The sequence below is a fragment of the Sus scrofa genome, chromosome 5 (assembly GCF_000003025.6).
Source record: "Sus scrofa isolate TJ Tabasco breed Duroc chromosome 5, Sscrofa11.1, whole genome shotgun sequence".
Taxonomy (NCBI): Eukaryota; Metazoa; Chordata; class Mammalia; order Artiodactyla; family Suidae; genus Sus; species Sus scrofa.
In genome coordinates, this window is record NC_010447.5 from 78,495,305 (window position 1) to 78,521,803 (window position 26,499).

General features: G+C 47.9%; 1 protein-coding gene across 8 annotated transcripts in view; it reads left to right on the plus strand.

Moving 5' to 3' along the window:
• Window positions 1-26,499, plus strand: part of PFKM (phosphofructokinase, muscle) — a 49,580-nt gene that overhangs the window by 19,832 nt on the left and 3,249 nt on the right. For 5 of the 8 annotated variants that reach the window (XM_021091211.1, XM_021091209.1, XM_021091206.1 and 2 more), the window contains 17 exons: window positions 6,701-6,793; window positions 14,508-14,581; window positions 15,863-15,940; window positions 17,377-17,566; window positions 17,776-17,941; window positions 18,676-18,720; window positions 19,115-19,223; window positions 19,338-19,433; window positions 19,671-19,763; window positions 20,483-20,608; window positions 21,981-22,045; window positions 22,483-22,546; window positions 23,281-23,430; window positions 24,387-24,457; window positions 24,821-24,908; window positions 24,997-25,149; window positions 25,607-25,771. In XM_021091211.1, coding sequence (XP_020946870.1) covers window positions 6,709-6,793; window positions 14,508-14,581; window positions 15,863-15,940; window positions 17,377-17,566; window positions 17,776-17,941; window positions 18,676-18,720; window positions 19,115-19,223; window positions 19,338-19,433; window positions 19,671-19,763; window positions 20,483-20,608; window positions 21,981-22,045; window positions 22,483-22,546; window positions 23,281-23,430; window positions 24,387-24,457; window positions 24,821-24,908; window positions 24,997-25,149; window positions 25,607-25,771 — 1,818 coding nt within the window. In that variant the 5' untranslated portion in view covers window positions 6,701-6,708. 8 annotated transcript variants of the gene reach the window in all.

Consider the following 26,499-nt stretch of genomic DNA (forward strand, 5'->3'; position numbering starts at 1 on the left):
GAAGAATAAATAATGTCCAGATGTTCTTCCCAAATTGACTTGTAGATTCAATGAAATCCCAATAAAAATCCTAGCAAGTAATTTTTTTTTTTTGTCTTTTGTCTTTTTAGGGCTGCACCTGTGGCATATGGAGGTTCCCAGGCTAGGGGTCTAATCAGAGCTGTAGCCCCGGCCTACACCACAGCCACAGCAATGCCAGACCCGAGCCACGTCTGCGACCTACACCACAGCTTGAGGCAACACCAGATCCTTAACCCACTGAGCGAGGCCAGGGATCGAACCTGCAACCTCATGGTTCCTAGTCGGATTCACTTCCACTGAGCCACAACGGGAACTCCCTAGCAAGTAGTTTTATAGATATCAACAAATTGATTCTAAAGTTTATATGGAAAGAAAATACCCAAAATAGCCAACACAATATTGGAGAAGAACAGAGTTGAAGGACTAACACTGCTGAAATTCAAGACTTACTGTAAAGCTACAGTAATCAAGCAAGTGTGGTTTTTGTGAAAGAATAGACAAGTAGATCAATGGAAAGAAATAACGAGTCCAGAAAGAAATCTTCATAGTTATAGTCAACTGATCTTTGACAAAGGAGCCAAAGCTATACAATGAAGCAAAGACAGTCTCCTCAACAAATGGTGATGGAACAACTGGACATACATGTGTTAAAAAAAAAAAAATCTAGATACAGACCTTATGCCCGTCACAAAAACTAACTCTAAATGGATCATAGGCTTAAATGTTAAATGTCAAATGCAAAGCTTTAAAACTCCTAAAAGATAGTGTAGGAAAAAATCCAGATGACCCTGGGTATGGTGATATGTTTTAAAAAACACAATCCATGGATAATTGATAAACTCAACTTCATTAAATTTAAAGTGTACAATTAAACGGCTCTTAGTATATTTATAGAGTTGTGCAGTCACTCTAAGTGTAGGATATTTCCAGCAACCAAAAAAGAAATTCTATACTCGTCATTTCTCTGCATTCCAACCAATTGCAAATCTACTTTCTGTCTCTGTAGATTTGCTACTGCAGACACTTTATAGTTGCATATATAATGTCATACAGTTGGAGTCATACAGTATGTAGCCTTTTCAGACTGCTTTCTTTCACTGAAAAATATGTTTCCTCCATGTCTTTTCTTCTTAGTGCAATATTCCCTTATATAGATGTACCAGTTTGTTTATCCTTTCACCTTTTGAGGGACATTTTGGTTACTTCCAGTTTCTGGCAGTAAAAGCTGCTGTAAACATTTATGTGCAGGTTTTTATATGGATGTAGTTTCCAACTCATTGGAGTAAATACTTAGACGTATGATTGCTGGATCATATGATAATACTATATTTGGCTTTGTGAGAAACTGATGAAGCGACTATACCTTGGAGTTCTCATTGTGGCTCAGTGGGTGAAGAACCTGACTAGTATCCATGAGGATGCAGGTGTTTTGTTTTTTGTTTTTTGTTTTTGTCTTTTTGCCATTTCTTGGGCCGGTCCCATGGCATATGGAGGTTCCCAGGCTAGGGGTCTAATTGGAGCTGTAGCTGCCAGCCTACGCCAGAGCCACAGCAACTTGGGATCCGAGCCGCGTCTGCGACCTACACCACAGCTCACGGCAACGCCGGATCGTTAACCCACTGAGCAAGGGCAGGGATCGAACCTACAACCTCATGGTTCCTAGTCAGATTCGTTAACCACTGAGCAACGACGGGAACTCCAGGATGCAGGTTTGATCCCTGGCGTCTCTTGGTGGGTTAAGGGATCGGATGTTGCCGCAAGCTGCAGTGTAGGTTGCAGATGCAGCTTGGATATGGTTGCTGTGGCTGTGGCATAGGACAGCAGCTGCAGCTCCAGTTCGACTCCTAGCCTGGGAACTTCTGTGTGCTGTGGGTGCCGCCCTAAAAAGAAAATAAATAAATAAATAAAGTGAGTGTACCATTTTGCATTTGCACCAAAAAAGAATGAGACTCATTCTTATCAGTATTTGGTATTGTCATTTCTTTCTTTCTTTTTTTCCCCCAGTCTAATAGATTGTAGTGGTATCTCAGTTTTAATTTGCAGTTCCTAATGACATAGGATATTGAGCATCATTTCATATGTTTATTTCCCATCTGTCTATCTTCTTTGGTGAGGTATCTGTTCAGATCTTTTGCCAATTTTTTAAATTGGCTTATTTTTTATTATTATTGAGCTGTGCAAGTTATATATTCTTGATATCTGGTCCCTTATCAGATATATGATTTGCAAGTATTTTCTCTCATTCTATGGGTTGTCTTTTCACTTTTTTGATGGTAACATTTAATTTTATGTTTTATCTTCTAATCACTTGCATTTTTATCGTTTGCAGACTGTGCAGGTGCAGAAACAAAAGTAAGCAAGAGGAAGGGCAGTAGAAACAGCAAGGAGATGAGAGCTGACTGTGGAGAGGCACTGAAACAAGGCATGGGTGGGAGTTCCCCTTGTAACTCAGTGGTAACAAACCGGACTAGTATCCATGAGGACCTGGGTTCGATCCTTGATCCGACGCATCAGGTTAAGGATCTGATGTTGCTGTGAGTTGTGGTGTAGGTCTCAGATGCGGCTTGGATCCTGCGTTGCTGGCAGCTATAGCTCCAGTTCTGCCCCCAGCCTGGGAACTTCCATATGCCAGGGGTGCGGCCCTAAAAAGACACACACGCAAAAAGAAACAAGGCATGGGTGAAGCAGTGGAAAGAGTAAAGAGGAGCTGAGTGAAGAATGCACCTCTTGCTTGACCCATGCTCCCAGTCTGGATTCTGCCTGCTTTGTAGCCCAGCAGAAATGCTTGTGACACTGTCAGAATCCTGCACCCCCTCTACTGCAGGCTTGAGAATGGAGCTATCACGGCAGGGGTCTTGCCTCTTGCCACTCTGATTCCTAGGTAGCTTTTCTGTATTTTCTCTGAGAAAGGTATGTAAATGTAAGAGGAATTTTGGGGTCCCTCTATAGAAAATACCAGTGATTGATGTTCCTCAAGGGCGGAGATTTTGTTTCATTTATTTTTTCATCTCTGAGAACCTAATACAAAACTGGCACATATACTTTCCATACCTGTTTGTTTAAATAGTGGGAGGTGGGAGAGAATGGAGAGTGTCAGAGATGGAGTCTTTGCTATTAGTTGCTGAGGATGTTTGAATGCAAGGAGTCTCAGGCAGCCCCGGCTAAGAGAAAAAAAAAAGTCTCTGCTGACAAGAAGGAAAGCGACTAAAGAAATTTTGATTCCCACTGTACACAGGAGCTCATGTACACAGGAGCCGTGTTAGATTCGGGGACTCCTGAACCTTGCAGAGAGAGAAGAAAGTTAGCCAGTATCGTATTTGAGCTGTGTTCTTTGTGGGAGGGGGAAGGGGAGGAGAAAGGCGAGCAGGAGAAGGCGGAGCCTCCTGGGCAGCATCAGCTAGTGGAGGTTGGAAAGCCTCTCCTCTTTCCCCTCCCTTGTAGCCTCCACCTGGCTCCTCCCCGTGCTCGCCAAGCTCCCCTCCCCCCTTCCCCAAGGACAATCTGCAAGGAAGCCGGGGCGGAGGAGAGCTGAGACTATAAGGCAAGAGGGGCCCTTGGGTAAAGAGCAGGGGGAAAGCTGAGAGCGGGGTGGGAGTGAACGTACTTACTGGGAAGAAGCGGTGAGGAGAACAGAAAAGAGCAGAAGGGAAAAGAAGAGGTGTATGGCATCAGAAGCAGGAGCTGAGAGGGGGATGGGCAGTCGGGAAGAATCCAATCCTAGCCCCTTGCTGGACTCCCCTGGCTTGCACGCGCTGGCCCATTCCCTGGGAATCAGGGATGGTTGGGTGGTGTTTGGACCTCTTTGCCCTCGGCTGCCCGACTCCTACCCTGGCATTCATCCAATTCAAATCAGTGCACCAGTGATGCTGCCTCTCCTGTCTTTCTCCTGCGTGCTTATCTGCACACATGTGATTTTATAGATAGGCTTTAACATCTCTGTTTCTATGAGTGTGTTGCTGTGGATCTATTTATTTATGAATCTGCATGCATATCTGTGTCCTGTGCCTCCATAACAATTTTAGAGATGCAGAAGAAGAATTTGGGCTGTTTTTGGCAGGTCAGCACTCCTAACACCTCCCTCCCCTCTTCCTCCCCCGCCCTCCTCCCCTCCTCCTTTATGATGAATTTTCTCTGTCTCACTGAAGATCCCTGTATGGGTTTCTATCAGTGATGAGCTCCCACAGTGAATGAGAAGGAAAAACTCAGGGGAAAAGGGATCAGCATAGTACTCATGTTTTGTTCTTTCCAAATTTTTGCCTTCCTATTTGCACTAGCCACTTAGTCTTTTTTTGAGAACTGCAGAAATTTGGACATGAACACTCTAGTTAGACACTCGGTCTGTGTGTGTTTATATTTCTTTCCCTATTTGTCACTGTCTGCTTTCTTAAGTCCTATTTTTATCTGCATGTGTTAGAAGTAGAGAGAATATGGAGGTATATCTGTATCCAAGCATATTTAAAATTTTCCCTATATTTGTGTACATTTTGTGTTGTTTTTTATTTTACCAGTGCTTCCAACAAGAATTTATTGGACTCCTGTTATGTGCATAGACTTCGTTAGGCTTTGGTAGGCTGTGGGAGAGTTTAAAAAATGAACATGATCCCTGGAGGTTTTCAGTCTAGTTAGGGGAAATGACTTTAGCAATCATCTAGTCCAGGTATCTGTAAACTTTTTCTGTTAAAGACCAGATAGTAAATGTCTTAGGCTTTGGCTATAAGGTCTCTGTTGCAATAATCTACTACTCTGTGCTCTTAGCACAAAAGTAGCCAAAGATGATGTGCAAAAGAATGTGTGAAGTATGGGTACTGAAATCTGGATTGCATATAATTTTCCCATGTCATGAAGTTGTTTTTTCAACCATTTAAAATTTAGAAAGTTTTCTTAATTTGTCACCATACACAAAACATTAAAAGGGCTGGAATTGGCCCGTGGGCTATAGTTTGTTAACCCCGATCTAGTGAAACTTTTTCAATAGATAAGAAGCAATTAAAATATCACATAAAGTAGTACTTGAGTGCTAAACGAATGATTCAGTTCCAGACAATATGTGATTAGAGGAGGACCAGAAAGAAGCCCTCTTTGACCTGTGGTTGTCAGTGAGGGCTTAATAGGCTTAATAGGGATGTGATGGGCACTGGTCTTAAATAATGGAGTAGGATATTGATCTGTGGAACGAGCCAGCATGGCCTTCTGGACAAGTGATGCAGTGTGTACAGGCACAAAATGGGGAGGAACAAAGTAACATTCAGGTGATAATGCAACAGAGAATTCATCGGTGCTAAGGTTGACGCTCGAGGCCAGAGCTAGATCGAGGAAGCTTTGAATGCCAGCCCAAGAAGTTTGGGCTTTATCTGTCAGCATTGATTATGTGTAGCATGTCTGTGAATATGTGTTTCTTAAGAACACTGTGTGTTTGTGTCTGTTTTTCTTCATGAGTATCTCATTGCATGTATTTTATTGGCACGTATGTGGATTTGTGTGTGGATGTGACCTATGTTTTTATCAGCAGCTACCCTGATTTCGCCGGATTCACAGTAGAAACATGAGCTGTGCTTAAAGGTCATCAGCTCCTGTTCCTGTGAATGAATCCTCTTTCCACAGAGGCCTAACAGGCCTGTGACCTTCCCATGGAGATTTATTTTGTGTCTCAAATAGAGGGGAGAAGGAGAGCGCCAGCAGAGGGAGACCAGCTATTGTAGTAAGCAATTCAGATGGAAAGAGGCAAGAGGATAGAAAAGAAGAGAAGGATAAGGGAAGATAATGAGGAAGGAGAATAACAGAGTTTGGGAAGGGTTTGGGTTCTGAGAGTTGGGAGGAGATAAATTGTAAAAATAACAGCTTTTAGCCTGGACAACTGGGATTGTGATGATTCCTTTGGCATTTTATGGATACAAAAGTATGTTTTCCTTTGAGAGAGATAAGCCCAAAAGACAAAAATATGAAGGTATTCACCTGTCAAGTGTACATATCTGTGTGTATGTGGCAGTGATCTTGTGTTACTTTTCCTGTTTGATGGTTTTTAGTATGAGGGGCAAGGCCTGAAGATCAAGATATACTCAGGAGGCAGAAAACCCTGAAAGAGATGGGAAAAAACACAGGAAGTCCCTAACCATGCCTGAGCCTGAACCATTATTTTGCCCGAGCTCTAATGTGCCATTATAACCTCAAACTCCAGTTCCGATTTAGCTCAGTTCCCTAACATCCAACCCTAATCTTAACCATAACCCAACCTACCCTTGCTTTTCTGCTTCCACTTTGCTGGTTCTCAATGCCCCAGACCCCGTCTGATTCCTATCCTCTGCAACAGCCCTTCCTGTCATTAAAAGGGAGGAATCTTTGAGGTTAACCTAACTTTTCTCCTTCCTTTCTCATTTCGGTTCAGTCACTGCCCCCACCCCTTTCTCCTTGACCTTATCTCATTCTCCAAATAGGCTCCATTGGGGTGGGAGGGATTAGCCAGGACCTTTGCAGACTTGGGCTTGATTTCTGTGACATTTTAGCTTGTCACTCTGAGGGGGTGTGGCTCCCTTTTGGAAGAAGTCCAGAGGTGCCAGGCTGTAAAGCCCAGACTCAGTGGAGAGCCTGACTGAGGTGGCTCCAGCCAGTCTAACAGCCATTCTCTGAGCTTGTGGCACCTTGATCCAGCTGTGTCTTAACCGATCATTCTTTTGAATTCTAGAGTGGATCATGACCCATGAAGAGCACCATGCAGCCAAATCCCTGGGGGTTGGCAAAGCCATCGCCGTGTTAACCTCTGGTGGTGATGCCCAAGGTAAGCAGGAGGGCCCTGCTTGGGGAGAGACAAAAACTATGGCTGGGAGGTGCCTTTGAATTTCCTGACTCTCCGAGTCTATAGGACAGAACCATGCTCCTTAAGATCCTCCTGCTCTAAATTCACACTGGAGCCTTGGGCTTCCCTAACAATCTGTTAGGTCTAAGTCCTCAAGTGCTTTTGGATTTCTATTTACTCAAATCTGTATAAAACTTCTTTCCAAGTCTCTCTAAAGATTTGGGACCATTTTGGTCCCTTGGTACCTGGAAAACCAGTGTTTTCTCAAGCAACATTTGAAAGGAGACTAAAGAGATCAAATGGTTGAGAAGGCAGTGGGTGGATTCACTTCAAGTACCTTGGAAAGGATGAGACAAGGAGATCTGGAATTGGTAATCTGCAGGCACCAACTCTGATGTCTGCAAAGCTACACTGACCAGGGCCCGGCACCTTGCTCTCACAGCACATTTCCTTCTACTAGGCACACTTCTGTGCCATCCTGTCATCTTCTGTTTTCTCTGGCCTTTTCTCTCCTTCATCCCTTTAACCCTTAAACAAACAGGAACAGCAGCAGTTAATCAGTACATACCCAAGGGGGGAGCAGGTCCAGAAAGCAAAGTTGGAGAACCCATCTCTGGGTTAAGTCCAAGAAACCTGGGAGTCATAAATATCAGGTATATGGAAAGATGAAGGTAGGGGTTGTGGGTTGTTTTTTTTTTTTATTTTTACCTGTTTGATGTAAATTCTTATACATCCTGATTTATAAGACATTGAAGAAGGCAGAATCTCTTTGAAGGGGGTACTAGGACATGGAGGCTGTGATGAGAAAAAGAGAGAAAGGAGACTAGCCTCCCCTCCCCTCCCCTCTCCCTTGGCTTTCCTAGACCTAATGTTAAGTGCCCACTTTGTATAGAGCCCTGTCTTACGTGTTGTGAAGCTGATTTCCTTTGGGATCTTTAATAAGGAAAGATATCATACATTATTAGAATTCTTATGTTAAGACACATAAGACACACATAATCAAGTGTGTCTTAACCATAACCCAACCTATCCTTGCTTTTCTGCTTCTACTTTGCTGGTTCTCAGTGCCCCAGACCTCATCTGATTCCTATTCTCTTTATATAATGAAATGATAGGCCTTGCTTGGATTAACGAGGAAAAACTTCATGGAAAAGATTTCAAGAAACTGAACTCTTCACTCAAGTAAAGAGAATGCTAGAACAGTGCCTGGTACCTATTAAGTACTTAATAAATGCATTACTAATTAAGTAAAAAGTGTATTGTTGAGCATCTGTTGTCTGCCAAACAGGATGGTAGGCACTAGGGCTACCTTAGTGAAAAAATCACACATCATCTTTGCTGCTATGATCCTTCCTGTTAATATATTAGTAAAACTAGACTTTAACTATATTTTAAACTAATGTTTAATTATAATTGTGATATATGTTATGAACAGGAGAATGCTAGGATGAAGAAGCTGAGGAAGGAGGGCACAGAGGCTTGAGCATAGGATTAGTGGCCAGATTAGGAATGTGGAGCCCTCCTTGAAGCTGTAGAGATTGCTGACCTGGTTTCTGTTGCTGCTCTCTTCTCTCCTGGAAAGATTCTCATACCATACTGAGTTTTTCCACATGAACTCTGAGTGGTGAGTTTAAAATTTTGGTAGGATGGCCTGTGGAATTGGATTGTCAGAGTAGGGGAAGCAACAGCCTGCTAAAAAAAAATCCAGGTGAGTCACACAGTTATGAATTTATAAAAAAGTAGAGCTCTCTGGAGATCGAGGTTAAAAAAACAAAAAGAGGTCTAGGATTAACTTGGGTCCGAGAGCAGCAGAGCCCTTCCAGCTTCTGATCCTGAGCAGAGAGACCCTCTTATCCTAGAGATGACCATCACCTGCTCCAAGGGAAAGATCCTCTCTGGAGGCAGGGGCTATGGGTAAAGCTGGTTTCTGGAGGGTCCAACTGGATGGACCAAGACCTATGGGACTCTGTGACAGGCTCAGTGTACCCAGGGTAACATCCCACTGTGAAGCCACATAACATCACGGGTGTACGTCAGTAGGGACTGAGTGGTAGAGGATGGAATTCCAGAGAGGAAGAAGCAAAACAGAAAACAACGTAGAGCTGAGAGGTCTTAACTGAAAGAGCAGCTCAAATGCTGAAGTGGCCTGCTCCAAGATAGGTTTAGGGCCCTAGTTCTCCCAGGGAGAGGGCGCAGAAACGTTTTTCACCCCGAGAGGCTGTGGGCTCTATAGGATCTCGAGGGGCCTCAGCTCTGTCATTCCTTGAGCTTAGCAAGGCTAATAACCTCTTAAAGTAGAAGAGTAGCCAGGAATCAGACAACCCAGACTCAGAAGTTGGCCTAGCTGTTAAGATCTGGCATTGTCACTGCTATGGCTTAGGTTGCTGCTGTGGTGTGGATTTGATCCCTAGCCTTGGAATTTCTGCATGCAGTGGGTGTGGCTTGGGTGGCAGGAGGGGAGGAAGCTGGGCTGATTAGCTACCAAATCCTAACTCCCTTTCCAGCCCCAAAGTGGTCCCAGTCCTCTTAAAACCATGCTACACCTGGCCTTATAAAATTGGCACATTCTTCTGAAAAGGCTCTCAGTCATCTCCTCCAGCCCTCTGTCTTCAAACAGGCAGTCCATTCCAAATGCATATTTATCCTATTTTTTTTTTTTTTGTCTTTTTTTGTCATTTCTTGGACCGCTCCCACGGCATATGGAGATTCCCAGGCTAGGGGCCGAATTGGAGCTGCAGCCACCAGCCTACGCCAGAGCCACAGCAATGTGGGATCCGAGCCGCGTCTGCGACCTACACCGCAGCTCATGGCAACGCCGGATCCCCAACCCACTGGGGAAAGCCAGGACCTGAACCGGCAACCTCATGGTTCCCAGTCGGATTCGTTAACCACTGCGCCACGACGGGAACTCCTATTTATCCTATTTTTAAAGGTTCATAGGAACAGGATTCTAGTCCTTCTGTGGACTGCTTTTCTAGGACTAAACAATTTTTAATTACACATTCATCTGAAAGTGTAATTCACATCTAATATTTGTTCCTCATATCCCTTTTTTTTTTTTCTTTTTCAAGGTTCAGTTAAGGTAGAAAGAAACTTCTTAGCAAAAAGAGAGTGACTAAGTCAATTATGAGTTTTTTTCTACCACATGTCATAGAGACCCATCACCTGTAGTTCTCCCTAAAGCCTCTTCCCGACAGTCTGTAATCGGAGACTCCAAAGTGCGTGCTTCTGATGCTCTCCAGAGCCCCTCCTGGCTGTACCCAGAGTACCCCTGGATAGTGCCTGTAATCTTATCCTTCGTCTTGCTTCTAATAAGTCCAACAGCTGCTCATAGAGGGTTATTTAGGGCAATGTGGAACAGCCAAGGACTGGCCTGGGGCCAGAATAGGCCAGTGATGTTAAGTACAAGAGCCCAAAGAATTGCTGGGACTTTCTAGTATAAGCTACCTATATAGCCCAGTCTGTGATTTCTAGGGAACTAGGAGTTGGAGACACAGGTACAAATACATAAAAGGGGTCCTAAAACTTGACTTTTAGGAAAACACTCAGATATCCAACTCAGAGGTAGGAAGGACAATCTCTGGAAGTTGAGAGGGTTGAGGTAAGAAGGCTGAGGGAAGAAAAAAGAAATCTTCTTTTCTCGTGGGATTTTTCCTTTGCCCAATGGATTCAGGTATTTCCTTCCCACCATCCATTGTTTGCTTTACACTTAAAACCTTTTAAGTGATTTGTTTTCCTTAAATCTTTTCTCTTCTACCCTTACTCAGCTCTGGAGCAGGAAGCAGCATTCCAACCTATACATTTCAGAAGGTTTTTTTCCTTATTTCTTAAGATTACAGACTTATACTCCAGGACTCCAGGTATCCAAAAGAGAATTCCATAGCCTTGTGAAAGTCTAGAAAATAAATAAAACAAACCACAGGTTCACATCTGTTCTGATCCTATTAAGTTGACTTTATTCATCTTTTCTAAAACTGATGGCTTTGCATTGACTCTGACCTTATTTTTTTTTAATACACACAGGCCTTCCCTCAAGCTTATGAGAAGCCTGCTCCCTTCACAGATTTTTCAGTTTTGATTCCTTCAGTTAGACTTCTAGACTTTGCCCTAGTGATGTCATAGAAAAGCTCTGACGTCAGTGCTTACCAGTGACCTCCTGTTGTCAAGCCCAGCCTTCCTGTCCTCCTCTTAGATCAATTATCAGAAGCATTTGGCACTGTTCCCACTTCCTGAAACTGTCCTCTTTGGCTTCCAAAATATTGCTAAATCCTGGTTCTCCTCTTGTCTTTCTTGCTGCTCCTTATAGTTTTTGTCTTGGAACCCCTCTTTCCCTGCCCATTCCTTCCATGTTGGCTTGCTACAGGGTTCCATTCCTTGCCATTTCCCCTCTAATTTTATGTATTTTATTGAGACAGTCTCTTCCAAGTCCACATGGATGTCCCACAGGAGCTTCAAACTCAAGAGATCCAAACATAAATACATCATCCCACCCTACCTTCCTGAACCCAGACCCACCTCTGCTCAGTTAACTGCACCAGTCTTCCCTGTGGCGTAAGTCAGTCATGGGGCATTTCTGTCCTCCTCTCCAACACCTTAAAGTCGAATCACATTGCTGATTAAGTGGAAGCCCTATTGCTTCTGACTCCTGTCTAGTATCTCTGTTCTGTCCCAAATGCCACTCTTCCAGTTCAGGCCCTCACCATTTTTGTAGGCCACCAGATAGCCATCTAATCCTAGTGTCACCTCATTCAGTCTACCTTCCACATTGCTTCCAGAATGATCTTTCTGATATGTAGATCTTATCATGTCCTCCCTCTCTCAGAATCCTTCGAAGACTCTCCATTGCCTGCAACTTTTTTCTAGGTTTCAAGCCCCTTCAAATGAAAGCTGTGGACCTTCTCCCAGAATAAATACTCATGTGCCTACAAAGCTTTTCATACAGTTCCATGGTGTCATGGGGTTTATGGATTCCCTGAAACCAACGCCCATGGGTCCCCAGTTGAACCCTGGCTTCCAGAATAAAAGCCAAACTTGCTCACTGGGCACACAGGTGTCTGCCTACCTGTGCAGCTTCATCTCTCAATCATTTTACATTTTATTCTTTATCTATAATATGGAATTACCTAAGGCATTTTCTTCTTTCCTTCCTTCCTTCCTTCCTTCCTTCCTTCCTTCCTTCCTTCCTTCCTTCCTTCCTTCCTTCTTTCTTTTTTTATGTCTTTTCTAGGGCCACACCCGTGGCATATGGAGGTTCCCAGGCTAGGGGTCTAATTGGAGCTGTAGCCGCCAGCCTATCCCACAGCCATAGCAACGAAGGATCCGAACCACGTCTGCGACCTACACCACAGCTCACAGTAACGCCGGATCCTTAACCCACTGAGCGAGGCCAGGGATTGAACCTGCAACCTCATGGTTCCTAGGCGGATTTGTTAACCACTGAGCCACAACGGGAACTCCCCAAGGCTGTTTCTTGACTGTCACATTTGTGTTATTCTCCCTCCCTACAACACTCTCCACAATTCCCCCACCTGATAAAAAGATTTGAAAGGAAATTATCCTTTAGGTCTCAGGACAAATGCTGCCTCCCTGCCTCTGCCTTTTTTGCTGTACCATGGCACATGGAAGTTCCCAGGCCAGGGATCAAATCTTATACCACAGCTGTGGCAGCACTGGGATCCTTAACCCACTGTGCTGGGCCAGGGATCGAACCAGTGCCTCAGCAGTGACCTGAGCCACTGCAGAGACAACATCAAATCCTTAACCTGCTGTGCCACAGTGGGAACTCCTGAATGCTGTCTTTTCTGTATCACCTTCCCTGACTCCCTCCTGGTGGCTTAGATTTTCCTTCTTGTTCCCACTGTACTTTGTACAGATCCCCTCCATATGGATCCAATTTGAAACCACACTATAATTCTTCCCAAGTCTTGAGGACCATTCCCAAGTCCTTTATCTTTGTATCCCCAAACTTCCATCATTCCCTGATGTCCCCAGTGCCTACTTAGTGCAGAAACATGATAAATATTCAATAAATATTTACTCAGTATGTGAATGACCTTCAATTTGATTTAGAGCTTATAGCCATGTAATACCAATCTTTGTCAGCCTGCAAACAAACAAACCCTCCCCCCCCCAAAAAAAAACCCTAGATGCCTTGGTCTTTTTGATTCTATCCCATTCCAGATACTTTGGATAATGAGTGATGGATTTTAGTCTGCTGCTATAGATTCTTCCAGTTCCTGGTTTCTCTAGTGCTCATGGGTACATGATATTTCTCCAGGCGGTGTTAAGGACCAAATGAATAGATTTTAGATTGAAACAAAAATGTGTACTGGGATGTCTGAGGGAGAGGATTAAAATGGCTCACAAGGAGTTTGACTAGTATCCATGGGAATGCAGGTTCAATCCCTGGCCTTGCTCAGTGGTTTAAGGATCTGGCATTGCCATGAACTGTGGTGTAGGTCGCAGACATAGCTCGGATCCCACGTTGCTGTGGTGTAGGCCAGCACCGCAGCTCTGATTCGACCCCTAGCCTGGGAACTTCCATATGCCGTAGGTGCGGCCCTAAAAAGCAAAAAAAAAAAAAAAAAAAAAAAAGAAAAAGAAAAAGGCCACAAGAAGTTGACTCATTAGGGCATCACCATGAGCCCCTCCTCACATTATGAGGTGGGACAGGGTTACCAGAATCAAGGCCCAGGAATGTCTCCCTGGTGAAGCTGTGTTGAGTGCAGGAGCAGTGGCACTGTTTCTGCTGCAGGGGTCTTCACAATGCCCGCCATGTGCTGTGTGCTGTGACAGGTCAGCTCCTCCTGGACCCTCAGGAGACAGAGTTCTTGTCACTGAGTAGATACTCGTAGAAGGACCATACTCACATGGGAAAAGGGTGAAAGGCTCTCCTCTCAGTTTTAGCCCAAATTGTTTCTCCCAGTGTAACCAACGGCACAATTTTTAAGTTCCTCATACGCATCATACACACAGGGTCACGAGCAGAGATCAGCACAGGAGAAGGAAGAGCGTAGAGTCTGTAACTGGGTGGTACATGCTAGGACATATGCCACCTCAAGGACACTGAAAAGCTGTGTATGTGTGGAGACTGGGAGAATTCTCCAGCCAGTAGTAGATGTACGCATAAACTGATGGTGACTGGTCAGGTCACTGAGCCCCAGAGTCATGTCTTTGTCCCATGAAGCCCACACAAATGGGATGCCTAGATTCAGTGTAGAAAGCAAGAAAAAACCTAGTACAGCCATGGGATTTGCATGGAGGTCAGCAGTGTGGGTTTAGACATTTTAGGCCTTGGATTAAAAGCTAAGCTGGTCCTAGCTCTGTGACCCCGACCTCCCCGAATTTCAGTTTCCACGTCTGTAAAATGGAGGCCACTCCAGGGTTATGGATAAGATTCAATGAGTTGATGTTTGACACCCCCACAATGAGCTTGCAGGATTATTAGTCCCCAGATGGCCCTGGCAAGGAAAGATCTTGGGAAAGACAGGGTTTTGAGGGGAGGGGAGATGTATGGAGGTATCTGGAGCTATATTACCATTGAATGAAGTAATTTGGTATTAATGGGGAGGCCAGAAGACTTGGGTGAGAGGAGTATTCTAGATTCAGAGAAAAGCCCAAGAAAAGGACTGTCTCAGATCTTGGAGTCCAGGGCCACTTTCCTCAGGAGTAATGTCTCTGACTCTCATCCTTGCAGGAATGAATGCTGCAGTCAGAGCTGTGGTTCGAGTTGGCATCTATACTGGCGCCCGTGTCTTCTTTGTCCATGAGGTTGGTTCTCTGCTTCGCTCCTCATTATTCCTTCTCGGTTTCCTGCTCTTCTCTTTCCTTACCTCCCTGTTATGTTGCTGTGTCTGATTTGTCTTGGTTCTCCATCTCCATGAGTTACTCCACCCTACTCTGGGCTCCCATAATGGTGGTGGGTACCAGGGATCTGCAGACTGGTTCCTTATGTTGCCTGTTCACTGTTTTTAATAGCTGCACTCATAGCATATGGAAGTTCCAGGGCCAAGGACTGAATCCAAGCCACAGCTCTGGCAATGCCCAAATCTTAAACCCACTGCGCCAGGCTGGGAATCAAACCTGCACCTCCACAGCACCCTGAGCCACTGCAGTCAGATTAACCCACTGCATCACATCAGGAACTCCCCCTGTTCACTTTTTGTTTTGTTATTTTTCTTTTTTGGCTTTTTAGGGCCACACCCATGGCACATGGAGGTTCCCAGGCTAGGAGTCTAATCGGAGCTGTTGCTGCTGGCCTATGCCAGAGCCACAGCAACTCGGGATCTGAGCCGAGTGTGTGACCTACACCACAGCTCACGTCAACACCAGATCCTTAATCCACTGAGCGAGGCCAAGGATCGAACCCCCAACCTCATGGTTCCTAGTCAGATTTGCTTCTGCTGCGCCACAACGGGAATTCCTGTTCACTTTAAAGTAAAAAGAAACTCTGCCTTCCCTTCACGTCCCCCCAAACAGAGAGAGAAGCTGAAATGAGTTAGTGCTTCATAGCAAATACAGGGCATCCAGAAAGAGAGCCTTAGGAGGGGAGAGGCCCACGACGTTTCTCCTCTTGGCCTAACTCTCTGAGGTGCTAACCCTTCTTTGGTTGCCTTCTCTCTTTTTCCTCTCATCCTTTGTCCACTCTTCTTTTCATCAGGTCTAGCTGCCTTTCTTCTCTCAAATTTTATTGTCTCTTACCTTTTCAAGTCACATGTCTCTCCCTTCTCCCTCTAACATCCTGTTTCCTCTATTGTTAGTTATTAAAACACCCCTGGAAAGAAGTGGGATGAACCAAAAATAAGAGGAATCCAGATTAAAAGTTAGGGAGGGCATCCTGATATTTCAAGAATGAGAGCAACTAAAAGAGGGTATTGAAAAAGCTGAATCTCCTTCCTCGGACGGCATTATCCTCAGGAGCACCCAGGCATCAGTAACAGGAGGTGGGATGGGTGACTAGGTTCTTAGGGACCTCTTCCCAGGGATCCTATCATAACCCTGGGAGTTGGGGGGAAGCCGGGCAGGGGCTGAACAGGTGTGATGTACCCACAGGGTTACCAAGGCCTGGTGGATGGCGGAGATAACATCAGGGAGGCCACCTGGGAGAGCGTTTCCATGATGCTTCAGCTGGTATGTTCAGAGGACTCCTGTCTCCTATTTGTCCTGTCCTGTCTCACTCCACTCAGCTTTGGGCTCATGGTTTACCGAATTCCCTGCCATGTGGTTTGGTGGGAAGGGATTCTGTGACGAGAGAGGGCCTCCGTTTGCCCTTTACTCTTTGACTTTGAAAACATCACCCTAGTTTCCTGGGGCAGGATGGAGGGTGGGGATGTGATTACGGGACACTATGCTCTTTATAGAAAGGTCAAAGGCAAGACTTGAATAACTGGTACATAAGCAGATCCTGCTCTGGGGTCACAGGGAAGGTTAGGCCCTGAAAATAACCTTACCCGAGGACTGGAGCCAGAGCCAGAAGTAGAGCTGAAGTCTGCCAGTCCTCATGTGATGGCGAGGAGGTGACCTGAAACCAGACCTTTTAAGGGAGGAGGGACTAAGAGAGCCTTTTAGAGTTTAGATTATTCCAACTGTATCCACAGCCATTTTTGCTATTTTCTCTTGTCATTCTATATACATCCATTTCCTGATTTACTGAAAAATGTACACATTACATTTGTATCCCCATTCTTTTACCTCAATCTCCTAAAAAGTCCAACTTAGTGAAGGTTCTGTATGGTGCCTCCATAAAGTAGTCTGATAATGACCCAGAATTCTCCATCAATACCCCTAAAGTCTTGGATGCCAGGAGTTTATATGATTTATGAAAACCCTAAGTGTCTTTTCCTCTCTTGGGGTATCTCTGAGCCCTTTTCATACTCAGAGTTGTTTCTCTGGTGAATGCTTGGTTCCTGTGGCTCCTCCTAATAGCACATGGATCGCCAGCATGAAGGGGAAAGGATTGACAATGCCTGGTCCCTGCTGAAGTCACCACTGCTCCTTTTTTTGGTTTGTTTTTTAAATGGCTGCGTCCACAGCATATAGAAGGTCCTGGGCCAGGGACTGAATCTGAGCCACAGCTAAGACCTATGCCCCAACTATGGCAACGCCAGATCCTTTAACCTACCACACCAAGCCCACACCTCCACAGCAACCCAAGACACTGCAGTCAGATTCTTTACCCACTGTGCCACATCCGGGACTCTACCACTGCTCCTTCTTACACTTCCAAGACTCAGAAGATGGAGATTAGTTCCAAAGCCTGCAGATATGTGTGCACTCCCTAGTTCTCTCCAGGATAATCAGGTTGATGACAAAGCCTTCAATGAAATGGGTCCGTCTGAGCCATCTTCTAAGAGGGGTAGCAGAATGTGGGGTCCACCCTGTGATATCTCAGCCAGCACCACCTCCCTGTCCTTTAGAAGGGGCCACGGCTTTGTGTCAGGGAACCTCCTAGGGAGTCATGTGGTGATGTCAGCCCATGGAGGTTTTGGAACAGGGGGAATCTTAGCATGTTGAGCCCAGCTTTGGCAGTGTCATCTGGGGATCTAACTTGCACCTCTTCCCCAAAGGGCGGCACAGTGATTGGAAGCGCCCGGTGCAAGGACTTTCGGGAACGAGAGGGACGGCTGCGAGCTGCTCACAACCTGGTGAAGCGCGGGATCACCAACCTGTGTGTCATTGGGGGTGATGGCAGCCTCACTGGGGCCGACACCTTCCGCTCTGAGTGGGGTGACCTGTTGAACGACCTCCAGAAAGCAGGTGAGATGCTGTTCTCATCAGTGTGGCCTCTGTGCATGCGCACACACAGCTGTCTCCTCCCAGGGGAGGCACGGAGGGCAGTCTCTGGCTTCCTTTTCCTGCCTTGTTGACAGTTGCCATCGGCTTCAGCCCCTTCCCTCTCCTGGCTTCTGTTCCTCAGCACACCAGGGTCCTCACCCAGTAGCTTCTGCTTGGCTTCCCCTTGTCAGGTAAGATCACAGCGGAGGAGGCTAACAAGTCCAGCTACCTGAACATCGTGGGCCTGGTGGGCTCCATTGACAATGACTTTTGCGGCACCGATATGACCATTGGCACGGACTCGGCCCTGCACCGGATCATAGAGATCGTAGATGCCATCACTACTACCGCCCAGAGGTGAGGGCTTGGTGGGAGGCAGTGTGGGAGGATGGTGGCTGGGACAGGCTGACCGACCAGGAAACAGGGAAGATTAAAGCACTTGAGCTGTGGTGACTCTAACGATTGGTTTTCCGGGGCTAGAACACTATTTTTAACTAACAGTGATCCCTGGAGCACTGAATTGCACAGCTCTAAGACTTGCCTCTGGTCACTGTCTAGCCCTCTGTCCAGACATGTTGCTCTGAGGTCTTTAATACTTGTGAAGTCTCCTAAATCATTAGTGACCAGGCTGAGACAAATCCAGGGAGCCCCAAACCTGTCCAACCATATCACAGAGGTTGTAGAGGCCATTACTAACACTGCACAGTAGGGAGGGGCCTCGGGGGAGGCAGAGCTGGGAGGAATGGGGGCGTGGGGGTTGACAGTCTCCTGCCCGGTGATCCTGGAGGATTCCAGGCTGGCGTTCCCTTCAGCTCTTTCCCTTCACCCCTTCCCTGCCTGGGTCTCCTCCTTCTTGGGAACAGAGCCTCAATCCTGACACCTTCTTCTGCTGTGTTTTCTCAGGCCTGGGAAGGACACCCTGGGGCTAAAGATTTTCCCCTGGGTGTTCCTAGTCTCTCAGGAGACCTGCTGGCAGTCCCAGGGCATAAATGCATCTCAGAGAGAGGTTGCTTGGCCTCAAGATCGGGGATGGCTTGGTCCTGGCCACAGGGATACTTCGACTATGTCAGCCCTATGTCTGTCTCTTGCAGCCACCAGAGGACATTTGTGTTAGAAGTGATGGGCCGGCACTGTGGGTAAGATCCCTGTTTGACCCCTTTATCTCGTGAGCCCAGCAGTAGCCCTGTCCTCTTCCCTAGAGAGGCCGCCCAGGGGTGCAGATCTGGTGGTGTCCGTGCTTGTCTTGGTGTGGCCGCCTTTCGCCCCTCCACCTCCTTACATACCTGTGTGTGCACGGGTGCAAGAGGGCTCAGCACAAGCATGCACGCAATGTGAGAGAATGGACAGTGCTCTGAGGTTGGGTGCCACTGTGGCAGATGAGCATGAATACAAGGGGCTCTTCCCTGCACCCCAAGAGTGAAATGGAGCCTCAGACCTTTCAACAGCCATGGGGCTGGGTGGGCTTGTTGGGAAGGGGTGAGGCTTTGGTGGAGCGTAGCCTGTGCGCGATGCTTCTGGCTCTCATCTCAGGTACCTGGCCCTTGTCACCTCTCTCTCCTGTGGGGCCGACTGGGTTTTTATTCCTGAGTGTCCGCCGGATGATGCCTGGGAGGAGCATCTTTGTCGCCGGCTCAGCGAGGTACCGGCCCTTTATTTTGCCCTTTGAAGCGTCCCTCACCCTGTTCCACTGCTGATCCCTTTCCTGTCCATCAGTTTCGTAGCTCTGACCATTTTCTCCTTTGTTTTTGACCAGACAAGGACCCGGGGTTCTCGTCTCAACATCATCATTGTGGCTGAGGGTGCGATTGACAAGAATGGACAGCCAATCACCTCAGAAAATATCAAAGACGTTAGTATGATGGAGCCAGAGCAGCCTTGACACTTTGCCCACCCGGCCCATCCCCTGCTGTTTTCTGAGTCTCCCCTGAGTCCTTCTCCTGTCCCTCCCCAGGTTCCTGCCCCCAGGTTTCCTCCTACCCGGGAATCATTGCCAGATAAGAGGCCAAGTCATCCTTGGTTTACCTTGGTCCCTGCTTGTCTCTCTCCTTGACTCGTCATCTCTGTCTGCCCCTCTTGGTCCCTTCAGCTGGTGGTAAAGCGTCTGGGATATGACACCCGGGTCACCGTCTTGGGGCACGTGCAGCGGGGTGGGACACCGTCGGCCTTTGACAGAATCCTGGTAAGTCATGAGGCTGAGCGATCTTCACACCATGGACCCTCAGCTTGTGGTCCTTTCCCAGCAGGACTGCACTTAACAGCACAGGGGCTTCAACCATTGGTTGTGCCACCCCGCCACCAGCCTCTGAACTGCAGTGGCCCTTGACCCCTTCCCATACACGCAAGAGTTCTCTTTTGTTGCAAAAAATGCTCCCCTAAGGTCTAGTATCTTAGAGCTTTGAGCATTATCAGGATTATTAGATTAACCTCAGACACACAGTTGGTACCCTCTTATTCCTACTTTCCTTGTTTTATCAATTCAAGAAGGAAATATTATTCAGCCCCAGTAATCCCCTCACTTACTGTAGTGGACATGTTTCTCTGGAACCAGGGAGACTCCTTAGGGTTCTGATGGCAAGAGGATTAAGAGTCGTCAAGCTTTGGATGAGATCTGAGGAGGGAGGTAAAGGCCAGAGTTCTTGGCTGCAGTCCTTAATTGTGAAGTTCAGGGAGTTCCTTGGTGGCTTAGTAGGTTAAGAATCCAACGCTGTCACTGCCATGGCTTGGGCTGCTGCTGTGGTGCGGGTTTGATCCGTGGCGTGGGGGAAATTTCACATGTCATGGGTGTGGCCAAAAAATGCGGAACTCAACTCAAGATTTGGAAAAGGCCTTGGGTGCCCAGGCTCTCCAGGCCTAGCCTAGATGGGGAGGCTTGAAGCAGACTGTCTTTGCTACCTGCAGGGCAGCAGGATGGGTGTGGAAGCAGTGATGGCACTTTTGGAGGGGACCCCGGACACCCCTGCCTGTGTGGTGAGCCTCTCTGGTAACCAGGCTGTGCGCCTGCCCCTCATGGAGTGCGTCCAGGTGGTGAGTATTGACCGCAGGCTGCCTCCCTCCCAGCCCCAAGCCCCGGTCTCTGAGCTAATGGAAGAGCGCAGCCGCCCAGGCGAGGTGGGTGGAGAGGTGTGCGGTTAGGCCAGAGGTTCATCGGGGAGGAGCACAGGATGCTGTGCATACGAGCTGTCACCTCTCTTAACTAAGCCTCAGTTTTCTCATCTGCCAAATCTTCCTAAAGAAGATGCAAAACTTCCATCCTACCCAGTAGAGACCAGATATCTTATACCAGCCAGCCTTGGGAGAAATGCAACCTCTCTCCAGACCCTAGTAAAAGCAGGGGATGTTATGCAGTTCTCGCTGGGGAGCTTATCTGTCTCTCTGATTTCCTCCTTGAACATGTTTCTCTAAACCAACATGAGGTTACTAAAAATTACTCACCCCGAGGGCCATTATAGGGATTGGCGAGAAGGCAGGTAAGTGATCTGTTGCTGTACCCAGAAGAGGTTGATGCTCAGGAACTGGTGGCTCTGCTTATTGAGAACCACTCCTTTGATGCCCCAGAGCCAGCATGTGTGGGGGCGGGGGGGAAGGTGTCTGGCTGGTTCTCAGGGCTGGCTCCTTGTCTCCAGGCTGCTTCTCTCTGAGACTCAGGAGTCCTAAGGCCCTACAGCCTGGACAGGCTCCAGCCTTGCCTAGAACTGCATCACATCACTAAGCTAAAGCACTGGCTGGCAGAGCAGAAAGCATAGCTGGGAAGCACAGGACAGGGATCAGCCTTTCTTCCTGGCTGGTTACTTGGTTATTTTACTCATTAGTTTAGAGGCTGCTTTGAGGCTGGGGCTCTCTGGGTGTAGAATGGAGGAAGGTGCTGGGTTTTTTTTTTGTTTTTGTTTTGCTTTTCAGGGCCACTTGTACAGCATGTGGAGGTTCCTAGGCTAGGGGTTGAATTGGAGCTGCAGCTGCCGACCTATGTCACAGCCACAGCCACGCCAGATCAGAACCTACATCACAGTTCATGGTAACGCCGGATGCTTATGAGCAAGGCTGGGAATCAAACCTGCATTCTCAAGGATACTAGTTGGGTTCTTTATTGCTGAGCCACAATGGGAACTCCTGGTGCTGTTGTATCTGTGTGTGTTCCTCCTCCACTCTGCTCATCTTCTAATAAATAGAGCATTGAATCAGCTTTTTTCTTTTGCTGCTCATTACTCAGAAAATTAAGGAAAAGCAGATACTTCTCCTCTGTGAAAGTTTGTGGGGGCACTGGAAAGGTGGGGTACAGGGTGGGCAGGATCTAGTCACAAGCCCAGAGACAGGCAGGTCTTGGGGTGGGGTAGGGGTAAGAGTCCAGTTGTGCGGAACCCTGCCCTGGAGCCTGACTATTGCTCTGCTCCTCCCTCAGACCAAAGACGTGACCAAGGCCATGAATGAGAAGAGATTTGATGAAGCCATGAAGCTGAGAGGCCGGTGAGGAAATAGCTGGGAGCTTATTAGCTGCAGAAATCAGATGCTAGAAGGAAGCCCCAAATCGATGTACTCCAGACCTGGAATAGGAGCTTCTGCTTTTTTCTCTTCTTACTGTCCTTGCAGCAGTTTCTTCCCCAAGAGAATTAGTTGTGAGGTGACCAGGAGGCTCGGTGCACCCCGGGGATTCTCTCCCCGGCCTTAGGCTTTCCTGTCTGTTATTTCTGTATTTAGCCCTAGGCAAGGGGGGCCGTGCTCCCGGGGGTGTTGATGAGTCACCGCCTGCTCCCTGCTCTGCCTTTTCTGGCCTTAGAAGTTGCCCTGTGGAACTTCACTCAGGGAGCAAAACTTCAGACCAGATCTCCCTGGCTGCTGGTCTTGGAGAATGGCCTGAAGACATCTCTCTCTCTCCCTCGCCCTCTCTCTCGGTACTTTTTTAGGAGCTTCATGAACAACTGGGAGGTATACAAGCTTCTGGCTCACGTCAGACCCCCAGTGACTAAGGTACCGGCAAGTTGCTCTCCCCTCCTCCCTCTTCCTCCCTCGTTCTCCTGTCAAAAAGTGTTGCCCTCAGTCCACACAACCCATGGTCTTGCCAAGTTCTCTGCCCCCCTCTAATCTTCAGTGCTGAGTCCAAGACCCCATTCAGATAACTATCTCTCAGCCACCCAGGTACAAGCCCCATGTTGTAGTGTGCCCTGGATGTCTCTAACCCGGGACCACATCCCATTCAGGGCTGACAGGATGGCGTGCAAGGAATGGGAAAGAGGCTTATGTATTATTTCCTCTGAGCACATTGCAATAGTCACATCTGTGTCTCTAAGCCACCTTTTCCATTGGCGTAGTGGTTCTTAATATTCACTGTATACTGGCGTTATCTTGGTGCTTATTCAACATGCTATTCCCCTCCCTCAGAGGGCATTCAGATCGGGGCCAGAGCCAAGAATATGCAGCTTCAACAAGCTCCCTGAGTGGACTGACATGGGGGTCCGAGGATCCAAGTTGGGGAAACACTGCCCTGGAAGGGCTCGTACTCGTTGTGCAGTGAGAGCTGGGATCAGAGACCGAGGCTTTGTTGATTGACCTGTGATGACAGCTTTCACTCCCTTGTGGGAGGGAGGGAACAGGCTGTGCCGGCATCCCCTGGGAGGGGGTGTGCTGTCAGGACCACTGGGACTCAGAGTCTCCCCATCCTGCTGCTGTCCCCCTCCCCTTTCCCTCTCTTCTTCCTTCTCTAGAGTGGCTCTTACACAGTGGCCGTGATGAACGTGGGGGCCCCAGCCGCAGGCATGAATGCCGCTGTCCGCTCCACTGTGAGAATTGGCCTCATCCAGGGCAACCGAGTGCTGGTTGTGCACGATGGCTTCGAGGGCTTAGCCAAGGGTCAGGTACGGGATAAAAGGAAAGCGGGCACTTACTCCAGGGCCCAGGAGCAGCATGGTGGGATTAAGTGTGGCTCGGTGACCGGTTTGTTCTCTGGCCTTCCTTATCCCTCGCTACCTTTCTCTTCTCTCAGGGCGCAAGCAGAAGTAGATACAGTGGTCCCCCCTTATCCACAAGGGCACATCCCCAGTGGATGCCTGAAACCCTGATAGCACCAAACCCTGTACACAGCTGATCCTTGGACAACTTGGGTTGCTGCTGCATGGGCTCGCTCACATGCAGATTTTCTTCAATAGCAAACACTGCAGTATTCTGACCCGGGTCAGGTGAATCCATGGATGCAGAGCCATGGATATAAGAGTTGGCTAAAGTTATATGTGTATTTTTGACTGCATGGAGGGTCGATGCCCCTAACCCCTGCACTGTTCAAGGGTCAATGTATACTCTGTTCTATTGCTATACTAAGAGGCAAGTCGCATATACAGCGTGGATATGCTGGACAAAGGGATGATACATATCTCAGGTGGGATGGAGCGGGATGGTACAAGATTTCGTCATACTCCTCAGGACAGCACACAATTTAAAACTTAGGAATTGTTTACTTCTGGAATTTTCCAGTTAATATTTTTGGACTGAGGTTGACCATGGGTAACTAAAAGCTCAGAAAATGAAATCATGGATAAGGGGGGCACTATATTTAATTTTAGGGCAGTAGGAACGGGCAGGAGCCACTGAAATGAATCCTTTGCAAACAGCGTATTTAATTCTCCATCCTGAAGCTCAGCGCAGTGCCTGGCATAAGCAGGGGCTTAATGCCAGTGAATGAGCAGTAAGGGTGGAAGTTCAGTGACGTGGGGAAAAAGTGACGCCTGGTGTTCCAAGGAGAGGTGTCTCTGGGCGGGGTCAGCACGCAGGAAGTGGTGTCAGGCCCAGTGCAGACCTGTGTGACCTTGCCCCACAGATCGAGGAGGCTGGCTGGAGCTATGTTGGGGGCTGGACTGGCCAAGGTGGTTCTAAACTTGGGACTAAAAGGTGAGTGGCATTACAGGAGCACCTCCTTCTAGTCACCTCTAAAGGTCTCCCTTGGGATTTGGGCATCAGTTCACTCGCTCAGGGCCTGCCTGGACCAGTGCTGTCATCTAGGTCCTCTACTCCCAAGCTCACAGGAGCTTCAGTGAGGCGGACATTCCCATCCAGACACCTTTTAGCAGCTCTGGCCATGTAGAGCCCCAGGTGTATCCTTGGATGTGGGTGAGAGGTGGGGTAGGGAAGGGGGCACAAGCAAGAAATGATAAATAAAGAGCTTTATAACTCTAGCTTTTCTCTCCCTCAATTTTGCTGTCTCTTCTCCAAATTCTATCACTCCCACCCCTGGCCCTTGCCCCAACCAACCAGGACTCTCCCCAAGAAGAGCTTCGAACAGATCAGTGCCAACATCACTAAGTTTAACATCCAGGGCCTTGTGATCATTGGGGGCTTTGAGGTGAGTGTCCTCCAGCCCGTATCTCCCTTCACCCTCCCCCACCTTCCCTCGCCCGTGATTCCTACCCCTGCTGCTCTCTTCCTCTCAGGCTTACACAGGGGGCCTAGAGCTGATGGAAGGCAGGAAGCAGTATGACGAGCTCTGCATCCCGTTTGTGGTCATCCCTGCCACGGTCTCCAACAACGTGCCGGGCTCAGACTTCAGCGTGGGGGCCGACACAGCTCTCAACACCATCTGCATGGTGAGTGTGCCGCAACTGTGAGCCCTGGATGAGCCTGGGCCTAGCAAGTGAGCTTGTTCTGTCCCAGCCAAGTGGCAGTGTTAGAAAAATGCCTCTTCAAGCCCAGCATTTACACAGACTGCATTGAGCTCAACCTTTAGTGTCTGTTCTACGTGCCTTGTGGGTCCTCTGACCTCAGCATGCATCTGCTCTCCGCATACCAAATGTTTTTCTGTAGATGGCCTAATTCCCCTTTGCGGAGCAACAGGAAGGGTAGGGACAACCTTCTTCTCTGGAAAGGGGCCACAGGGTGGTTGGCAGGTGTGCCTGCCGTCCCTGAAGGCAGAAACCTGAGGGGCTTAGGGGCCCAGCTGGCTGGGGGGAGGATGTTGCTCCAGAGCTAGGCGATGGCCAGGGCCAGAACAGTGACAAGAACCACATCCCTGACCCTGAATTTCTCTGACCATTGTCTTTGCAGACCTGTGACCGCATTAAGCAGTCCGCGGCGGGCACCAAGCGCCGTGTGTTCATCATCGAAACCATGGGCGGCTACTGTGGCTACCTGGCCACCATGGCGGGACTGGCAGCGGGGGCCGATGCTGCCTATATTTTTGAGGAGCCCTTCACCATTCGGGACCTGCAGGTAGAGAGCTACGGGAGCCTGCTAGGAGGCTGTCCCCTGCCCCAGTCTGTCCCTACTGTCCCCACAATAAGAGCTCAAGACCAGGACACAGCTGATGGTCTGTGGAGTTGGAAAGCGAGCACCTGGCAGGCCTTCTCTGGTGTAAACTCCCATACAGGCCACAGCTCCTGTTGGTGGAGCTTTCTTTTGAAGGGCGCCAGGCTGCTAAGCCCTTTACATGTGTGTTTTTTTTTCCCCCCTTTTATTTTCATAATAGACATGTAAGGGAGATAATTTCTCTGTATTACAAATAAGAAAGGTTTAGTGAGGCTACAAAACCTTTCTAAACTTAGTGAGTAGGCCTGGGTTTCTGTTATGGCTCAGCAGTAACGAATCCAACTAGCATCCATGAGGACACGGGTTCGATCCCTGGCCTTGCTCAGTGGGTTAAGGATCTGGTGTTGCCATGAGCTGTGGTGTAAGTCGCAGACATGGCTCAGATCCCACATCATTGCAGCTGTGGTGTGGGCCAGAAGCTGCAGTTCCGATTTGACTCGCTAGCCTGGAAACTTCCATATGCCACGGATACAGCCCCAAAAAGATAAAAAAGAAGAAAAGATGAACTTAGTGGGTAGGCAGATGAACTGATTGAGAAAGTCACGCCGCCCCTCCAGACTCCCCTTGCTACCAAACTGGGCTCTTCTCATTCCATGATCCTTGTTTTCCAAGATCCCCCTTCACTGGAAGGG